The sequence below is a fragment of the Sphaeramia orbicularis genome, chromosome 4, assembly GCF_902148855.1.
Source record: "Sphaeramia orbicularis chromosome 4, fSphaOr1.1, whole genome shotgun sequence".
Lineage (NCBI taxonomy): Eukaryota > Metazoa > Chordata > Actinopteri > Kurtiformes > Apogonidae > Sphaeramia > Sphaeramia orbicularis.
Genome location: NC_043960.1, coordinates 49,887,711 through 49,907,057, shown reverse-complemented (window position 1 = coordinate 49,907,057; position 19,347 = coordinate 49,887,711). Strand labels below are relative to the sequence as shown.

The 19,347-nt window shown below is 43.0% G+C and overlaps 1 protein-coding gene across 1 annotated transcript in view; it reads right to left on the bottom strand.

Annotated features, from left to right (window-relative positions):
• The window catches only part of arhgef18b (rho/rac guanine nucleotide exchange factor (GEF) 18b), a 138,812-nt gene that overhangs the window by 84,493 nt on the left and 34,972 nt on the right, over positions 1-19,347 (bottom strand). Inside the window, 3 exon segments of the mRNA XM_030132070.1 lie at positions 6,737-6,909; positions 6,911-6,939; positions 7,469-7,577. Of these exon segments, the coding sequence (XP_029987930.1) occupies positions 6,737-6,909; positions 6,911-6,939; positions 7,469-7,577 (311 nt within the window).

Sequence of the window (19,347 nt, the reverse complement as noted above, 5' to 3'; positions counted from 1 at the left end):
TCTGACACAATCCTATTTTTAGTTGGACCCTGTGGTTGAATTTCAGCCATTCTTGAGCAACCTGTTAAGTTACAGCCACTCTATAGTTTCACCTGCACTGTGGTTTGCAGCTGATCCATGAGACACTCAGCCCCGTCAGAGCCGCCACCACCACCACACCCAAAAGCTGCTGATTGGTACCTCCTCTATCACACAGGCAGAAGCCTGGTGGTGTTCGGCGCACACTTCAGTGAGTACCTCAGTGAACTGGAAACACAAACCAGGCCGAAGTCACGGCTTTAATCTGCAGAATGGCAGGTGTGATCAGTACAGTTTCTCCAGCCACTGAAAACAAGTCTTGAAAATGATCATCTATGCAAGCTACCAACAAATCAACAAGACAAGTGAAAATTAAAAATAAAAATATTTATTTTCATTCAATTGTATTATCTTATACTACTGCAGAGCTGATAGCAAAGGTGGGCAAGTCTTCCAGGGAAAAAAGTTACAAACTGGTATTGATATTATTTTATATATATATATATAAACAGTAACTACTGGTTGTCATGCTATGTTAATAGCATGATAACAAGTAGGGCTGGGTATCATGGCCAATTTCCTTGATCGATTCAGTTCACAAGGTTCTGAATCGATTAATCACGTTTCGGTTTGATCTGATCCCATATTGATCAGTATTGATTGATTCAGATTCATTTAGTGACATCAAAGTACAATTTTGAGCTGTAACCTGATTATTTGACTTCCGCAGCCATTCCAACACAACAATCCTGGTATCAATATTGACAGAAGGGAAATAAATATGAAAGTTCAGCAGTAAATAGCTGAATCTGCTCTTAAATAATGAACGGGACAGAAATATTGCCATGTTTCTACAGTGACTCTGAACGGACTACTTCGTCATCTTTATTCTGTTTTATGGCTGATGGCTTCTAGCGTTAAGGTGCATTACTATCATTATGGCTGAGTGTGGATCCAAGTTAATCTCCTAGAACACACAGCTCTGCGACCCGCCCGGAGAGCCCCCGCTGACCAGACGGTCAGGGCAGTCAGTTCCCCTACACTCCAGGTTGAGTTCGAGGCTAGGAGGACATCCCACTGAGGTGTTTTCCCCACCCTTTCTCTGCACAGAACGTGAGAGACAAGACAAGAGCGAGATCAAGACTCCCCCAGGGGCCCGCGAGATGGAGCCAGCCACACCTTCGCGTCAGGAGTACTCAGGTCAGGCGCTCACCGTCCCGCTCTGAAAAATCAATCTTATCCAGTATTACTCGATGACACAATTATTTTTTTTTAATCGATCCAAAATCAATCAAATCAATTTTTTTACCCAGCCCTAATAACCAGTGTTACTGTTATGAAATGAACCACATTTCTTCAGGTGATCAATAAGTTTGTCACATTTGTTACACAATCATCTTGTAACAATTACCTGAAATAGTTCCAATTATTTCACAGTCGTGATAATAGTCACCATGAAAACTGTTCAGTGAAGCTAACAGAATAACAGACTATCATTACTTCTACCCACCATTTTACCAATGACATCATCTGGTCGGTCTCATGTGTTCAATGGGGAACTAGCACTGCAGTGGTTAATCTAGTTTTAATAACACCACACCATAATATGATTAATCACCACTTTTACCATGACAATGGCCCACACAAATCTCAATGGACTGCCCAAATGATCAAATCAGGGAACTGTGATCACATCATGTTTACTGATTTTGTTGTTATCTCCTGTCCTACTGCTTAGACAGGTGGGGACATTTGCAGATACTCTTCAAGAAAAAGGAATCAGTGGAGCCTCGGGAACTGTACAGCAAAGGGCAAAAGCCTCCTTGCTAGATCCACAGCACCACCCCATCAAAGCAACACAAAAAATAAACTATGTTTAATGCTTTCTGGGAAAAGTCAACCATTGGTCCACCATGTGGGCTTGAGGTTAATTATATTTTGACTTTATCTATGCAGGAATAGGCCTGTCCGACACAACTACTGATACTGTTGTGCCAGCACTTTAAGGTAAAATTGCACTGGAACATAAGTAGCTTACAGATAAGGTTAACATATCTATGGTTTTCCTAGACTATTCTTAGTAACGATTAAACTGTATTAAACAACCTCCATATCCCACCTGGTCACCACTGCGAGATCAAACAAAAAAAACCCTTTTTACTTCAAATGACTGTGTAAACCCACGTAAAGAAAAAGGGGTCACAGCTATTATAAAAGGTATTACTGTCTTTCACACTGACTAGAAACTCACCTGATTCCTGTACCTGTGTGTATGTGTGTATGAGACGCTCCTCTTAGACAAAACGAGACAAAAACATTAAGACTGGGGCGAGCTGTGAAGGAGTCAGCTAACCTATGACATCATACAGTGAAACGAGAGGAATGAAGACACTGGAGCAGTTTACTTTGGTGCAGAAAAGCTGTGGTGACTTTTGTTTCTTTAAAAGACTGCCACAGATACCGACTAGGGTTGCTATCACTGGTCACCAGTTGACAAATAGTCAAATACAAAATTAGTCAATGACTAATTTAGTTGTCGACAGGTTGTTAGTAATGTCATGCACTTTTGTTTAAGTTTTTTTTTTAAATTTTATTACTGATCGCAACTCTTGAGTATTTAGTCGTTTGCAAACTTTGTTAAGCACCGTAATTGCGTAGGCAGACAATGCACTTTTGTTAAGAGAAAAAAGTATTTTATTGCTGCTGCAATGTTTTGTTGAATACTGAATTTAATATTTATTAATATTAATATTTCTTATTATGCTTTCTAATTGTTGTGGCACCACATGTTTGACTAAAGGGAAAAAAATTATTTTATTGCTCCCAATAAATTATAATCATTGTTTGTTTAGGTCATAATCTAGATAACTAGTGTGTTACGTATTAATGACTAGTTGACCTATTAAAATAGTCAGTGGTAGCAGCCCTAGTGCCAACAGGAGAATGCCCGAAATAGTCATTGTTTGCAGCCCAAGTACCTACAGGAGAATGCCAGAAATAGCATATACTGAAGGTGCAAATAGTGTCAGGGTCTCCAAGAATTATAACATTTATTTAGCAGTCACCATTCTTATGCCATCTACAAATTAGGGCAGCAGATGTCAATGAAAATGAGTTTGTAATCTAAAACTCATAGCAAAAAATGTGGAAGCTTTAGGAGCAGAAATCTTCTGACACCCAGAGTCAGGCGTGCTGTGAGGCTGAGCAGGATGCATGACATGTGGTGAGATGAGTGAGACCCGGAGTCAATGGACTGGGCTGTTCTGCTCTAACACACCTGCACCTTTAGAGCCAGTGAGGCCCAGTAAGAAACATCCTCACCCTGGACCAGTCCTACTGACGGCCTGAAATGCACTGCGCAGTCAGGGTAGAGAGTTATCGCCTACCCGGCTGAGGAATGACAAGAATCCAGCTCACCGAAATACAACACATAGCGGATTATGCTCGTTCATAATATGGAGCTAGTTAGCTGCGTGACCCAACCAAATACAATACATGAGACTATTAACCAACACACTGGCACAACATTCATAGTACAGACAGGTGTTTCGTGCTGTTGCTGACAAATTAACTTTTTTCTGCTCAGCACTAAAGTTTCTATGACATCAACGCCTTACACCTGGGCAAACAAGTTTAACTTAATAGCTGTTAAAAATAACACAAGCTATCTTGCGGCTAATGATGTTAGCATCACCTGTTGAGCCTCTGCAACTGGCACAAAACACAAACTACCAAAAAACGGTACAAAACAGTGAATGAGGAGATGACTAACGTTTACCAGCAAACACATACATGGTGTTAGAGTGGATATCGATTCAGTTGCATCATTTTAAGATATAATTGAGCCCGCTGATAACCCCCTAACCTCGTTTCTCAAACAGTAGCGGTTTAAAGGCAGGCTAACAGGCTAGCATTATGTGGCTAGTTGGCTAGCAATAGTTATGTCACAGCTAATTTGGATATAATTGAGGCAGCCCGTTGTCAAAAGCTAAATGAAGCTTATAAGTGTCCCCTAACTGTTAAAACACTAGGTGGAGCGGGGCACAGAGTAAGGCCCCCAGGAGGAAAACGAAAGAAACGCTTCGCAATTAGCTGCTTAGCTAGCGGCCAGGGTGTCTGAAAAGTCCATTGAGCGAAACAACGGGAATTATCCACCTGATCCCGCTTCAGATCATCGCTACAGTTGCTGGTTTCCTTACCTTCGCACCATTAAAAGCTGAGTCGACTGCACCCACAAGGAAGGAGTCTGTCACGCAAACTACATAAGTTAGTTTGGACATTAAAATCGATATAATCAAGTATCCCCAATTGTCGGTTTAGTCCAGTTTTGTGTCCTTGTTGCTCTTCACTGGGAACAACAACGCATTCCACAGGCTGATTCCTCGGCTGAATCCCCGCAGGGCTTGGTTCAAATTAAAGGGACACTCACTTGTTTTCTCACGCCTCTGTGTGCAACAACAACAATATCAACACAGCAAATTATTTAGAATCCCTAACGATATGACTTGTAATATTAATGGAGAAATGTGTGAGAGACACAGATGCCTCACTGGCGTCTGGTTTAGTTTAAAACGAAGCGGTATGCTTCCCATGGATGTGTGGTGCCCTGTACCTAGTGAAATATGCCAGAACAGCTTTGTTTAATAAGCACGCTATTAGAAACAGTCATACATTTCAGCCCTTCCTGCCAGACTACAGGATTTACCGATGTCCTGGACACACTATGGCTTTTGTCTCCCACATAACTGAAGGCAAAGAAACACATTAGCAAAAAAATAAAGTGTTAGAACACAATGACTAACTGCTGCTGTCTTTGCACTTTTGGAAACATTCCAGGTCAGAAAAAATGAAATGCCACTAATACTGAGAATATGAGTGCTTCCGTGTTCCTTGGTGGAAATTTAATTTGGTGATGTGAAATGGACACTGAAACTGAAGCCCACAGAGCTTCTGAGAACACAATCACTGAATTACAATAATGTCAACAAAGTGTGACTACCACATTACTCTGCCAAGGGCATTATATGAAGGAGATTCCTGTAAAGGTCTGACTGCTTTATATAAGACTGGCCTCAGTATATGGAATGATAATTTCCTTTTAATTATAATAAATAATGAAGATAAACACACTGATAGTAATAGTAACTGATAGTAACTGTAATACCGTGATAGTTTTTCATTTGAAAATGAGTTAAGTGTTTGAAAGTGACTACTGTAAGTTACCCACATTTACTCTTAAGTGTATTTTAAGATATTGCACTTAACTGTTTCCATTTTAGGCTCCTCTATAGTTGCACACAGAGCAAACAAAACTAGCACTTCTTATGATCATGTCTATATGCTTACTTTTCTTCATTGGAACCATCACTTACTCCTTTAAACTTTTAAGCTAAGAGAAAAATTTGGAGCTGTCATTACTGATTGGAGAATTTCCACTGTATTCCACTCACCGCTGTCTGTGACGAGTACACAGCTTTACATGTCTTTTATTATGTATTGCACAGCTTATCAGCTGACCTGCAGGCTGCGGAGGAGTGGCGTAAGAGGAGCTGTGAGGAGTGTTGAAATGTCCTCTACAGGCTGACTCCACCAAGGGAAGCATTAAGCTGTACTTGCCTTTAGACAGAGCAAGTACAGCAGCACCTACATGTTTACCTTGTCATGCACATAAAAAGTGCAGAGGAAATGTTAAAAATATGAAATGCAAAATCAAATAAATAACAGTCTGAGGATGATGCAAATCCATCAGACAGCTGATCTAAACAATTGTGTTGCACAACATTAGAACCCACTGCTATGATTCAGTGTAATGAGTGGGTTTCATGATTAAATACTTCAGAAGTACAAATGGTTGTATAAAGAGGAACTGAAAAAGAACAAGTTGGCAAGTTTATGGTTGTTTTGTCTTGTTACAATGCTGTTGTGATGTTGATTAACTATTAAGTTGTACACACTTGCTTTAGCTCATATAAGCACCAAATCACTTAAACTAATGTAATTTACTCTTGTTGCATTTTTATGTTGTTTTCATCTTGTCACCATTTTTTTTTATATTATTTCATTTCATGCAACGATTTTAGCTTTTTAGCTTGTTCATCTTCTTCATCTTCTTCATTTCATTTTATTATGTTTTTTAATGTGGTTCTTGTTTTGTTTCATCTTTTGTTATGTTGCATCTTTTATAACTGTTATTTTGTCGATTATTTTAAGTTGATGTTATCTTAAGTTAAGATAAAATAAGATAAGATAAGGGGGGTTACATTGTTTTGATCTTGTTACATCTTTTGCTTCACTCTCATCTTGTTATTTCTGCATCGCATTGCATCTTTGACATTTTCATTGTGTTTCGTCTTTTACGTTGTTGTCATCTTGGTATTATTTTGATGTTAATTTTGTCTTGCATATTATACAAACCATTTGCAACTGCAAATTCCTGGTTTCATCAATTTTCCAAAAAAAAAATCAGCCTTTAAAGTTTAAAGGAATTAAAATATGACATTTCTGATCATAAACAGTATCAATAACTATGTAACATGTTTTGGTGTTTTCCTGTGTACATGACCGCTCCATAAAGTGGGTGAGTGGGCATGCATGCAGTAGCAGTGACATAAATAGATGCAGGTTTGTGTGTGAGCGGAGCACCTGTATACATAGTACGAACAGCCTGAGAGCAAGTGTGGTTCCGTGTACATACACCTGTGGCTGTGGTGTTACTCACTCATGCATTGCAGGCCATGCTTTTTCTGCAGAGTCTTGCTGCACAGTGAGCAGGTGGCACAGCTGGAGAAAGTGCCTGGCACCAAATGATGCCCATGACTGTTACTACTGCTGCTGCTGCTGTTCCTCCTGCACACTTTCTCTTTCTCTTTGGCCTCCCTCTCCTTCCCTTCTCTTTCTGCTGCTCTTGTCTCGGTTCTTACCCTGCAGAGGAACAAGAAGTGCAAGCACAGGGAGGTTTCCAATTATATGCAAACTTGTGTGTTTGTTTTTACTACAGCACATACAATGTGGCTGAGCTGTGTCAGAGCCAGCATGTACCACAGAACAGTGTTTGTGTAAGGAGATTATAGCTTAAAATGATTAATCAATAAATCTACTTATCAATTAAAATAATTATTCAGTTGCAATTTTCCTGAATCGAAGCTGTGTTTCCAAAATTTTGCTGCTAAACATTGGTTCCACTGTTATGTTTCACATGGACACTTAATGTGACACACATGACACCAGGATCAACTCAAACAACATGGAGCGTAGCTCAGAAGAGACAAGGACAAAAAGGCAGAAAATATATGCTCACTTTTCTTATGCTCTAAATTGATGGAATATTTTGTCTCTTATATCTGAAATAAAATGCAGCTTTTGATCTTATTGGGTCAAAAATGCCATCCAGGCAGACTGGTCCACTTTTAGGCTGAGTTCAAAGCGACCATGGACTTTGTGTCAGGTTTACCTTATCTTTGGTGAAGGAGCCAGTCATCCTGTTCCTCAGAGAGCTGAGCCTTCTCTTCACCTTGGTGCCTTTTTCCACCTTTTCACTACGATCTTCCTCCTCCTCATTCCTATTAGACATTGAAAACAGACCAAAAACAACTGAAGTGGAGCTTATGAATACCCCCACCATGCTACGCAACCCTTTACCCTTCCTGCTCACTGATATCCTGCCTAGTCAGGATTCATTTTTAATTTCAAATTAAAGATATTGTAACTAGATTAAACTAAATAACTGTCCTTTTTGGGTAGTTCAGTCAAACCAAGACAAACACAACTCTGCTCAAGTCTTAGCTTTCAATCTTTTAAAAAAAAATTCCAAAAATTCATTAAAAATCCAAGAATTCTAGGTCTTTGCCCATGGGGCCCAGCCAAGCACAGCCCAAAGGAGTAGCATGGGTCCATCCTCCTGTGGGCCCACCACCCACAGAAGGAGCCATACAGGTCCAGTGCTTTGTGGATTGGGTGTCGGCCAGGTACGGAGGCTCTGGTGATCCGATCCTTGGCTGCCTAAACTGGTTACTGGGACATGGATTGTTACCTCCCTGGTGGGTAAGGAGCCTGAGTTTGTGCGGGAGGTTGAGAGATACAGTCGAGATATAGTCGGGCCTACCTCTATGCACAGCCTGGGCTCTGGAACCAATCTCCTCAAAGGGGTCAGACTTTTTCTATTCTTAAGTTTCCCAGGGTGAGAGGCACAGAGCAGGTGTGGGGTTACTTGTTGTCCCCCGGCTCAGTGCTTGTACATTGGTGTTTACCCCACTAAACGAGAGGGTTGCTTCTAAGATGGTGCCATGTAAGTGGCTGCAAGTTGCAACAGCTCTCTCTTGTGATTTCCTTTCTTTTGTATTTTTTTAGAATTCATCTATATTTTTCTAATCTCTTTTATTTTCACTTAATCCCCTAGGACTTGTACAATTAGGGGTACACTTTTTGATCAGGGCTGGGCAAACGAGCCGAATTTGCATTTCAATAGGTTTGACTCTGCCCCGACTCATCCGGGTCCCTCTTTCCACCAGTGGCAACCTCCCTCCTGTTGTTGCCACTGACACCTCGGCTCCACTCATATCTTTCTGTCCCGACTCCAGCCCCCACCCTTTCATGTCCCTCCTTTCAACCCTCTAGAATGACAGACTCCCCCTTGCTGATACCACCATCACCACTGTCCCTCACACATCTCTCTATGCCACCCTCCCTGTCACAGAGGACCCCCTCCAGTCACCTCCCACCTCCCTCTCCCTCACTATGGACCAGGTGAAAAGGGAGCTCAAGAAGACAAAGGCCATGAAAGCCACAGGCCTGGATGACATCTGCTCAAGGCTGCTCAGGGAATGTGCAGATCAGCTCAATGAGGTGGTTCTGTACCTGTTCAACCTGAGTGTCAGGCTACGTTTATACATAGCCAGGTATTTTAGATAATGGATACTTCTCCCTCTCTGTTTCAAAAAAACTCTTGTGCAGACATGATTGTTTTTGGAAAACTCTGTGTTTACATGGCCCCATATGTCTACACCGTCAAGAACATGCCAGGCCTGTAGATGGCAATGTAGTGAGACGATCAACTACCATTTGTGATTCTTTTCAGAATCCTGAAAAGCATCACAACAAAACGCTACTTCTGCTATGAACCTATGGGGGTGTTGTTTTCATGTGTCCGGGTCCAAACAAAGCATGCACCAAACTTTCCCTATTCTATAATATTGGTTTACCATGTCACAATATAGTGTAGCATGCTGTGATAATCGCTCCGAGACGCACCCAGAACTCTCCTCCATTACTTAACTGTTGATAATAAGAAAAAGAAGTGATGGCTACAACTCATTAAGGCAGTCACACACGGTGCGATTATTTCGATCATTGCACGCAGCTCCATCTCAAACTGTGTGAATCAATCGTAAAGTCAGGCTCACGATTCATGTTCTCACACTGTATGGACCGATGCTCGTATGTGACCTGACTGCTCACACTGTAGGACCATACACCAGAGGACACACCACACGTTTGAGTGTTGTATCCAGAAATACAACGTTAAAATACCAAGGAATCTGTAAAAGTGCATAGACGATTGTGTATTGGCGTGAGTCACGAAATGGTAGTGCTAAACAGAAACCAATGAGCTGCTTTGGCAATATGTGCCATTATCTGCGGAAATCAAAAAGAAGAAAAGATGACGATGTGTTTGGTGCAGGAATTGGTTGGCCAGACGTGGACATTATGGGCTGTCAATCCTACAGCGGGAACTAGAGGTAAGCTGCAAAAGCTAAATTGCACTAGGCCAATAGCCAGCTACTGTAAGCTTGTACACTACTGTACGCTTCTGTGTTCGTGCACAGCACATGTGAGAATTTGAGGCACATCGGCTCGTGGCACTGCTTTAACAGTGTGATACCCTCAAGAGGAGCGAGCAGGATTTCAAACAGCTACGTCTTCCTTGCGAACACATGATTGCTGGTCGTGAGGTGGTCGTGAGGTGTTAATCGCTTCTCCTTACCCCATGTACACTGCACGAAGCACGACACACGATTAGAGGCACATCTGGCCCGATCCCAGAAAGAGTCACACGAGTGAGAAATCATCTCTAAAATCGCACAGTGTATGGCCGCCTTTAGGTGGATATAACAAAAACACCTGCTAATTTTTTAAAGAAACAGAGTGTCAATTGTGGTTCAGGTTTACTGTGTGTGGTGCAGTTAACTGACAGGTGATCTACATTTGAGCAGTAATATATGGTGGTCCTGTCAGCAGGTACAGTCAGGGAGTTTTTGTGGTGAATTCTTGTGAATAATTGTAAAGTCATAGTGCTGTTTTGGAGTGTTATTTGTTTTGCCGTGTTTTTTTTGCATTTTGTTGTGGTTTTCACTGCCTTTTTATGTATTTTTCTGGTTTGTATAGTTCATTTATAATTGTATTTTAGTTGTAAAATTACATATATATTATATAGATTAATGGTCTCTTATCCTCTACAAATTATAGTCCACCCTTAAGTCCTTCAGACCCAGAAACCACAGAGTTGACTATTGAGCCATCTGGTTTTATGGATTGCTTTTCTCCCATAGAGATCAGTCAGCTAACTTTGATAGTCTCTTCATCTAAATTGTCTGCCTGTCTCTTAGATCTAGTTCCAACAAAACTCATCAAAGATGCTTTACCTTTATTTAGCAGCCACCTCCTTGACATGATTAACCTGTCATTATCTACAGGCTATGTACCACGGTTCTTTAAAGTAGCTGTAATCAAACCTCTCCTTAAAAAACCCAGCCTCGACCCTGCAGTTTTAGCTAACTATAGACCCATATCAGACCTTCCATTCATATCTAAGATTCTGGAGAAAATAGTAGCCAATCAGTTATGTTACTTCCTTCAAGCCAACAGTCTATTTGAGAACTCCCAGTCAGGTTTTAGTATAGAAATGACACTGGTCAAAGTTACCAATGACCTTCTCACTGCTTCAGATAAGGGTCTGGTTTCTATACTGGTTTTATTAGACCTTAGTGCGGCTTTCGACACTGTCGTCTATCACATCCTTCTGTAAAGTTTGGAACAATCAATTGGTATCAAAGGATCGGCATTAATTCTTTCATTACAGCTTCTTAAATGTGAATATTTTCTGCTGTCTATCCATTGGATTGTGATGAAACAAGACATGCTGACATAGTCTCGACAAAGAGGAATTGGTTAACTCATTAGACTTACCAAAATTAAACAAGGAGCAAATCTCTGCTATGGATTCTCTAATCACACAGTCAGAGCTGCATGGAGATGCAGCTCTTCAGCATATGCCAAACAATAATAATAATAATAATAATAATAATAATAATAATAATGGATTAGATTTATATAGCTCCTTTCTATAAACGCTAACTCAAATAGATCCATTATTCATTCACTCACACATTCACACTCTGGTGGTAGTAGTTGTAGTTGCAGTTGTAGCCACAGCTGCCCTGGGGCAGACTGATGGAAGCATGGCTACCAATCCACGTCTACGGCCCCTCCAACCACCTCCGAACATTCATACGCATTCCAGCGTGTCGGAGTGTCGGAGCTCCTGGCCCTGATGGCTTTCCTGGAGAATACTATAAAGAATTCTGGCCAATTCTGTTATCTGCACTTTACAGCAGGGGTCTCATTCTCACGGCCCACGGGCCAGTCCATGGGGTGCCGGGTCTGGTCTAATATAAAAATTATAATGCAATCTGGCCTGTGAAATATTTTAATAAATAATTATAAAAAATACTAATTATTATTATGCTATATCAAGATTACAGCATTTTATTAACTATATTGTAAAACATTGTTCATGAAAATTAACAGTTTTATTTTAAAAACCAAAGGTCTAAGGTATTTTCGCACCGTTTGCCTTGTTATTACTAATCCCGACAGAGAGATGTCTCTATCAATAGCAAAAAAGGAAAGGAGGTGCTGAACACAGAAAATTTCCTGTCAGGTGGGCATTATTATATTTATTCGTAGAGTTTAATGGTAACCCTACCTGTCTAATATGCAAGGATCAAGTTGCTGTGTAAAGAATTTAATTTGAAGTGATATTACACAACCAAGCATGGGGATCAATATGGTAAATACGAGGGAGTGGACATAGAAAGGCTCGTCATGGCACTACAGAGGGGTCTTGCATTTAAACAAAGTCTTTTCCACAAAGCTAAAAAGGATGCTGATGCTGTGTTAGAGGTGAGCTACGTGGTGAGTGAGCTCATAGCCAAAGCAGGCAAGCCCTTCACTGATATCATTTGCTCTGAAAATCAACACTTATTCACAAATATTTCACTGTTCCTGAACACATTAACGAATTGACTGGTGATATCTGCAGCCAGCTCCAAGATAAAGCAAAGGATTTTGTTGCATATTCCTTGACAAAAGCACAGATAAATAGACAATGCACAGCTGGAAATTTTCATCTGCAGTATTACAAAGCAATTTGAAGTAAGAACTTTTAAACTTGCATCTGTACTTTGCCGAACCACTGCCAATTACATTTTTGAGGAGCTGTGCAGCAAAGTTGAGCGCACTGGTTTACTGTGGAACAGATTGGCAGGCATCACCACAGATGGGGCCCCGTCTATGACAGGCAAAAAAGTGGACTAGTCGCGCTGGTACAGAGACAGCTAGAGGAGGAGAATGCAAAGCCTGGCATGAGCTGCACTGTATTATACACCAACAGATTCTGTGCAATAAATGTCTTAAATATGACCATGTCATGTTTGTAGTGATCAAATGTATGAATTGCATCAGGTCCCAGGGATTGCAGCACCGTCAATTCTGTGCCTTTTTGATTGAAATTGAGGCAGCTCATGCAGATGTACTTTACTTCACTGAGGTGCATTGGCTTAGCAGAGGACAAGTTCTGAAGAGTTTTTTTTTTTTTTTTTTTTTTAATTGAAGGACAAAATTAAACATTCTTGGACAATGGCAAGGTTGCTGTTCCTGAACTTGATGATCCAAAATGGGTAATGGACCTTGCATTTCTAGTGGACAAAACACAAGAACTAAACATGCTTAACCTGAAACTACAGGGCCCAGAACAGCTAATAACAGAAGCATATGTCATAGCTTTTTTCAACAAAGCTGAGATTGTGGAAAAGCCACCATTACAGCAAAGAATATTGGTCATTTTCCAACATGCAGATCTCTTGTAGAGAAAGGCTCAAGCTTTAGTGGTGAAGGTTATATTTCTGCTATTGACCAGTTAGAGCAGGAGTTTGACCAATATTTTTGCTGATTTTTAAAGCACACTCTGACACTTTCAAGCTGTTTGCAAATCCTTTCTCAGTTGATGTGGACAATGTACCAAGGTGAACTGCAAATGGAACTGATAGACTTGCAATGCAACATTGAACTAAAAATAAGTTAAGGGAGGCACAGGGAAAGCAGACCTGATGGTAACTTTAATGAGAGAATGTTCACATCCTTCTTTCAGATTTGCAAAATGTTCAGTCGAGTTTTGTGTCTTTTTTGAAGCCCCTATGTATGTGAAAAACTTTTGTCAACAGAGTGGCAGCAAGCACTTGGTGTGTTCATACCCAAAGAGGAAAACTGCTGTGCAATCAGCCAATTTAGAAGCATTGCTCTGCTCAATGTGGAGGGGAAGATATTCTTCTCTGTCCTGGCCAAGAGAATGACTAACGTCCTCATGGCAAACGAGTACACTGACACCAGCTGCCAGAGAGCTGGAGTACCTGGTTTCCTTGGATGCATTGAACACTCCTCCATCATTTGGGAACAAATCCAACAGGTGAAGAGGGAGAAGTGGGACCTGCATGTGGTGTGGTTAGATCTCGCCAATGCGTACGGTTCAGTGCCACACAAATTAGTAGCCTTTGCCCTGGACTTCTTCCACGTCCCTGTGTGTGTTAGGAACATCATCACCAGATACTTTGACAACCTGCATATGTGTATCTCCCTGGAAGGCTGCTCAACTGGATGGCAATGGCTGGAGCAAGGAATTGCCATGGGATGTGCCAAACAAACAGGATGGGGGAGACTCCATCCTTTTTGTGACAGCCTTTGAAGTCTTCCTCAGAGGGGCCAAGCAGGTGGTTGGAGGTATCAAGCTTCCGTCAGGGGAGAGGCTCCCACTGCTGAGAAGCTACATGGACGACATCATCCTTCAGACGGTGGCCACCATCACCATCCTTCAGACGGTGCCATATACGCATGACTCCTTAAGCGGTTTGACAAGCTGATCTCATGGGCAAGAATGAGGGTAAGGCAGCAAAGTCAAGAAGTCTCAATAAGGAAAGGAGTGCCCCAAGACAAGACCACCTTTGTGCTGGAGGAGAGCCAATTCCAAAGCTCACTGAAAGCCACTCAAGAGCCTGGGAGGCGGTACACAGCAGACTTGTCTGATAGACGATGGAGAAGCAGGCCAAGCAACAACTTGCCGAGGAACTGGCAAAGATCGAGCAAAGCCAGCTCCCAAGGAAGCACAAGGTGTGGTGTTACCACACACACTATACCAACATGTGATGTGGGCCCCTAAAGATCTGCGAGGTCCCCATGTCAGAGGTCAGCAGGATGGAAAGTCTTAGCCAACTGTTACATCAGGGGTGGTTGGGACTGCCTCGCTGCTTCTCTGATGTGGCCTATTGGATGGAACATGATGGAGCTCCCTTTGAAATCCATCAGCCTTGGGTACAGGCAGGAAAAGACACTCCTTGTGCTAGAGATGAAGGACTCTACTTACCATTTAGCAAGAGACGCAAAAGTCTGGATCCACACAAGCTGCAAGTGGAAAGCGCCTGCTGAGGCAGAGAATGCCATCTCCAGCCTGCAACACAAAGAGGTGATGGGAGCAACCCAGACAGGGTGCGCTGGCCTAGGGTGGACTGCTCCATGGCAGTTCTGGGCCAAGACACCAAGAGGCAGCAGAAGATCATGGTGGTGGACGAGGTCACCAGGGTGGAGCAGGAGCACTTCCACATAAAGGCGATTGCTCAGGGCAGCCAAGGAGCCTAAAGCAGGTGGGAGGCTTCTGTGCAGAGGCGCATCAGCTGGGCAGACATCTGGAGGACTCCACAAGGCAGACTGAATTTCCTGATCAGAGCAGTGTACGACACCCTCCCATGCCCCCGGAACCTCACTCAGGTTCAGACAGTTCAACAGGTGCGGTTCGGGAGTGAGGTAGGCTGTCCACTGTGCAGTACCACCAAGGCCAGCCTCCAGCACATTCTGTCAGGATGCAAGTAAGTAAGTAAGTAAGTAAATTTTATTATAGAGCACTTTTCACAGACAGAGTCACAAAGTGCTTATCAATTCAAATCAGAATCAAATTAAGTTTACAAGACCCAACAGAATCCTTCAGAGCAAACACTTGTGATTGGTGACAGTGGCGAGGAAAAAACTTCCCTTAACGGGCAGAAACCTCGAGCAGACCCCAGACTCCTGAAGGATGGCTGTCTGCCTTGACCAGTTGGGGGTAAAGAGAGAGCAGAGAGAGTAAAGGAGGAGAAAGAGAGAGCGATAGAGATATTGAGAGACTGGGGGGGGGGGGGGGGGGGGGGGTTGACACATGGAAGTACGTTATGATGAATACATAGAGTGTAATCAGTTTGTGGTGGCCCTGGGTCAGGTGGGAGACTGAAAAGCCTTTTGAACAGGAGGGTTTGTAGGTGTTTCTTAAAGCTCTCTACAGTCCATGGACCGTAGGTGTAGAGGCAGGTCATTCCATAGACGTGGTGCCACAGCTTTAAAAGACCTGTCACCGCGTGTGCTAAAACAGGTGCGGGAACCATCAGCAGGTGCTGTCCTGAAGACCTCAAGCTACGAGTCGAGGTGTAGGGCTGGATCAGGGAAGCAATGTATGCAGGGCCTGGCATGTAGGCCCGGAAAGTTAGCACAGAATTTTGAAATAAGACGATATAGAACAGGGAGCCGTGGAGGGATTTAAGGATGGGAGTGATGTGGTTCTCCTGTTTGTGCGGTCAGGTGCCTGGCAGCAGAGTTCTGGACAACTGTAGACGGGCCAGCTCCTTCTGTTTAAGCATGTAAACAGGCTGTTGCAGTAGTCTAAGCGAGAAGAGACAAAGCGTGAATGATCATCTCGAGCTCATTTGTGGACACCATAGATCTGAGTTTGGAGATGTTGCGTAGTTGGAAGAAACAGTTTTGACTAGGTGTTTGGAGTAGAATTCTAAAGATATGTCCTGGGTCAAGATGACACCCAGATTCCTCAGTTGGTCTTTACCGAGGAACTCAGGTCTCCAAGGTGATGTTTGATCCCTGGGATTGGCACTATCCGGGGCAATGAGGAGGGTCTCAGTTTTTGCTGGAGTTCAGCTGGAGGCTGTTATCATTTAGCCACTACTTCAGCTCTGACAAGCAGTTGATTAAGGAACTCAGTTTGTGGGGCTCAGAGGAGTTAAAGGAGCAGTATATCTGGATGTCATCCGCGAATAGATGATAGGAGACATCGCTATACTGTTGGATAATGTGGCCAAGTGGGAGGACATAGAGTAAGAATAGCACTGGTCCCAGGACAGAGCCTTGGTCACACCACACAGTAGATTCCACTGAGTCAGATTGGAAGTTGTTTATTGACACAGTGAAGCTTCTGCCAGTCAGGTAAGAGGAGAACCAGTCTAGCACAGGACTGACATCCCTACCAGGTCCCTCAGTCTCTCAATCATTATGGTATGGTCCACTGTGTCAAAGGCCGAGGAGAGATCTAGCAGGACCAAGACCGTGGATTTCCCGGAGTCAGCCGCCATCAGGATGTCACTAGACACTTTTAATAGTGCGGTTTCTGTTGAGTGACGTTGGTCTAAACCCAGACTGAAAAGTGTCATAGATCTGGTGTGTCTCCAGAAAAGCTGTAAGTTGTTTAGACACTGCCTTCTCAAGGATTTTGGCCAATAGGGGGAGCTTTGAAATGGGCCTGTAGCTTTTGAAGTCTGTGGGGTCCAGTGTGGGTTTCTTTAGTTTAGGTTCTATGATGGCCTGTTTAAAGGAGCTGGGAAACAAACCAGTTGAGAGCGACAGGTTAAAAAGCTTTGTGACCCATGGTCCAATAGTGTCAAAGACACCGACAAGGAGCTAATGAGGGAGGATGTCTGCAGAGTTGGAGGAGGGTTTCATTTTGGATAAAAGTGCTGAGATGTCCTCCAGTGTCATAGGGTCAAAAGAGGACCAGGTTTGCAGAGGGGGATCAGCTCGGGTCAGACGGCCAGAGGGTGGTGGGATATTGTGTTTAATATCCCTGATCTTGTCTGTGAAGAAGTTTAGGAAGTTGTTGCTGTCAAGGTGGTATTGACCCAGGGACGCTTTAGATTGTGCCATGACCAAGTGCTAGCCAAGTTGGCAGAGCTCCTGGAAGGATGCAGGGTGACAGCAAACTGCACCCAGGAAAGAACAAGACCTGTGCTAGCTGCCTTTGTCAAGCCAGCCCAAAGCACCCACGCAGGAACTCACCATCCTGAGACCAGGGAAGGAGCAGCAAATGCTGGCAGATCTAAGAAGACAGCTAGTGTTTCCAAGAGAGATCATATCAGCTACCCTCAGGCCAGACATCGTCATGTGGTCTCCAGGGGAGAGAGCAGTCCACTTGATCGAACTTCCCTTGGGAAGAGGGCATGGCAGCAGCCCATGATAGGAAACACCTCAAGTATTCTGAGCTGGTGGCGGAGTGCCAAGAGGCCTGGCTGGAGAGCCGGGGTATACCCTGTGGAAGTGGGGAAAAAGGGGCTTTGTTGGCAAGGCGGCAGTCCATCTACTCTGCAGTGCTAGGTTGACAGGGTCAAGCTTGTGGAAAGTGGTGAAAGAGTTGGGAGAAGAGGCCAAGAAGGCAAGCTACTGGCTGTGGCTTCGGAGGAAGGAGAGTGGATGGGGACTAGCACCCCAGTAAGGGCAGTCACAGGGAGTGACGGGGAGATGTCCCCATACACCATTGCCCCCCTGCCGGGAGATGTATTGGTGTAGGGGGCGAAACATCCATGAACGGCAGCCTCCAGCTAAAGATCCTGCGGCTACCCGCATCGGCGGAGGAGGTGCGACAGGCAGGAAGGCCGAAGCAGGGACTAACATCTGACCTGTGTGGTGATCTGGTAGAACATGTATTTTCAGTTTCTCATTCCTTAAATTAAATCAGGTCTAACTTTAAGTGTGATGGATTTCTATTGTTTTATAGATAGTCCTAGGTTCAACCTAGAGTCATACAGATTTACTCAAATGACTGCATTTATTTCGACTGCATATTACTCATAAAAGTACTTATATTCTACTTATATTTTGATACCTTGTAAATGAGCAGACAGTATTAGGTTAGATTTTTTTTTAATTAAAAATTGAAACAAAAGGTGCAAAAAAAAAAAAAAAAAACAAGGTGCCTTGAGATTAAAAGGGAAATAAACATCTGTGAAAGGTTCAGGCTTCTGGGCCAGTGTCTGGACCAGCTGGTCCAGGACAGCCAGTCTGGAACTCCATGGTCCTGGTCCCTTTTTCACTTCCCTACATGAAAAGTAATAAAAAATGCTAAAATGAATAACAGAGCACAGATGACAGATTCCTGCTACTATGATGTGACATGTCAAATGTCTGACCTGGGCTGTTGTAAAGGACAGGAGACGATGGACAAGGGCACAAACGAGCTGCAGGTTCAGAAAAAGAGGCGAGTCTGTCCTGTCCATTTCAGGTGGAAATTACAATACATACAAAATAAATCAGTGTTCTGCTCATGGCAACAACACGAATACATCCAGTTCTCTGATTTAGGTTTAGTGTCAGACTGTTGACCAGTTAACATTAGGTTAACCTGACTTTTCACTAAACAGCTGATGTGCCGCTGACTACTGTTACAGCATGGAACGAACTAAACAGTGAATATTTCTGTGATATACATACCATTGGTTTGTTCGGATCCACTGTGACCATTGTGGTCCTTCAGGTTCTTCTAATCCTGCATAAGTTTCTTCGGCTTTTCTTGTATTTCTTTAGGCTTGTGTCTTACATTTGGCTCCAACAGCTTTTACTCAAACCTCGCTTGTTTCGTGTCCGCGATTCAAAGTCCATCTGAATTTCATTCACCACAAAAACACTCAAAGAGCCTGGACCTCATTGTCCGTCCACTTGTAGCTTCTCTTTTGGTCCATTTTCCAAATTATGGAAATATAAAGCTTGTGAAAATTAAATGAATTAATTAAATTGCGCGGGTGAACAAAATGCAGAAACGCTGCAAGTGTAGTCCACCACTCAGTGTTCTCCAGCCCACAGCTGGAGAACACTGAGTTCCTGGTAATCTGAAAAGTACTACCTCCCTACCAGGAACTTCTTCAGGGAAAGTTTGGGGCCGGGGGAAAGTTATTTACCCAGGTAATTTTAGGTGCAAACGCA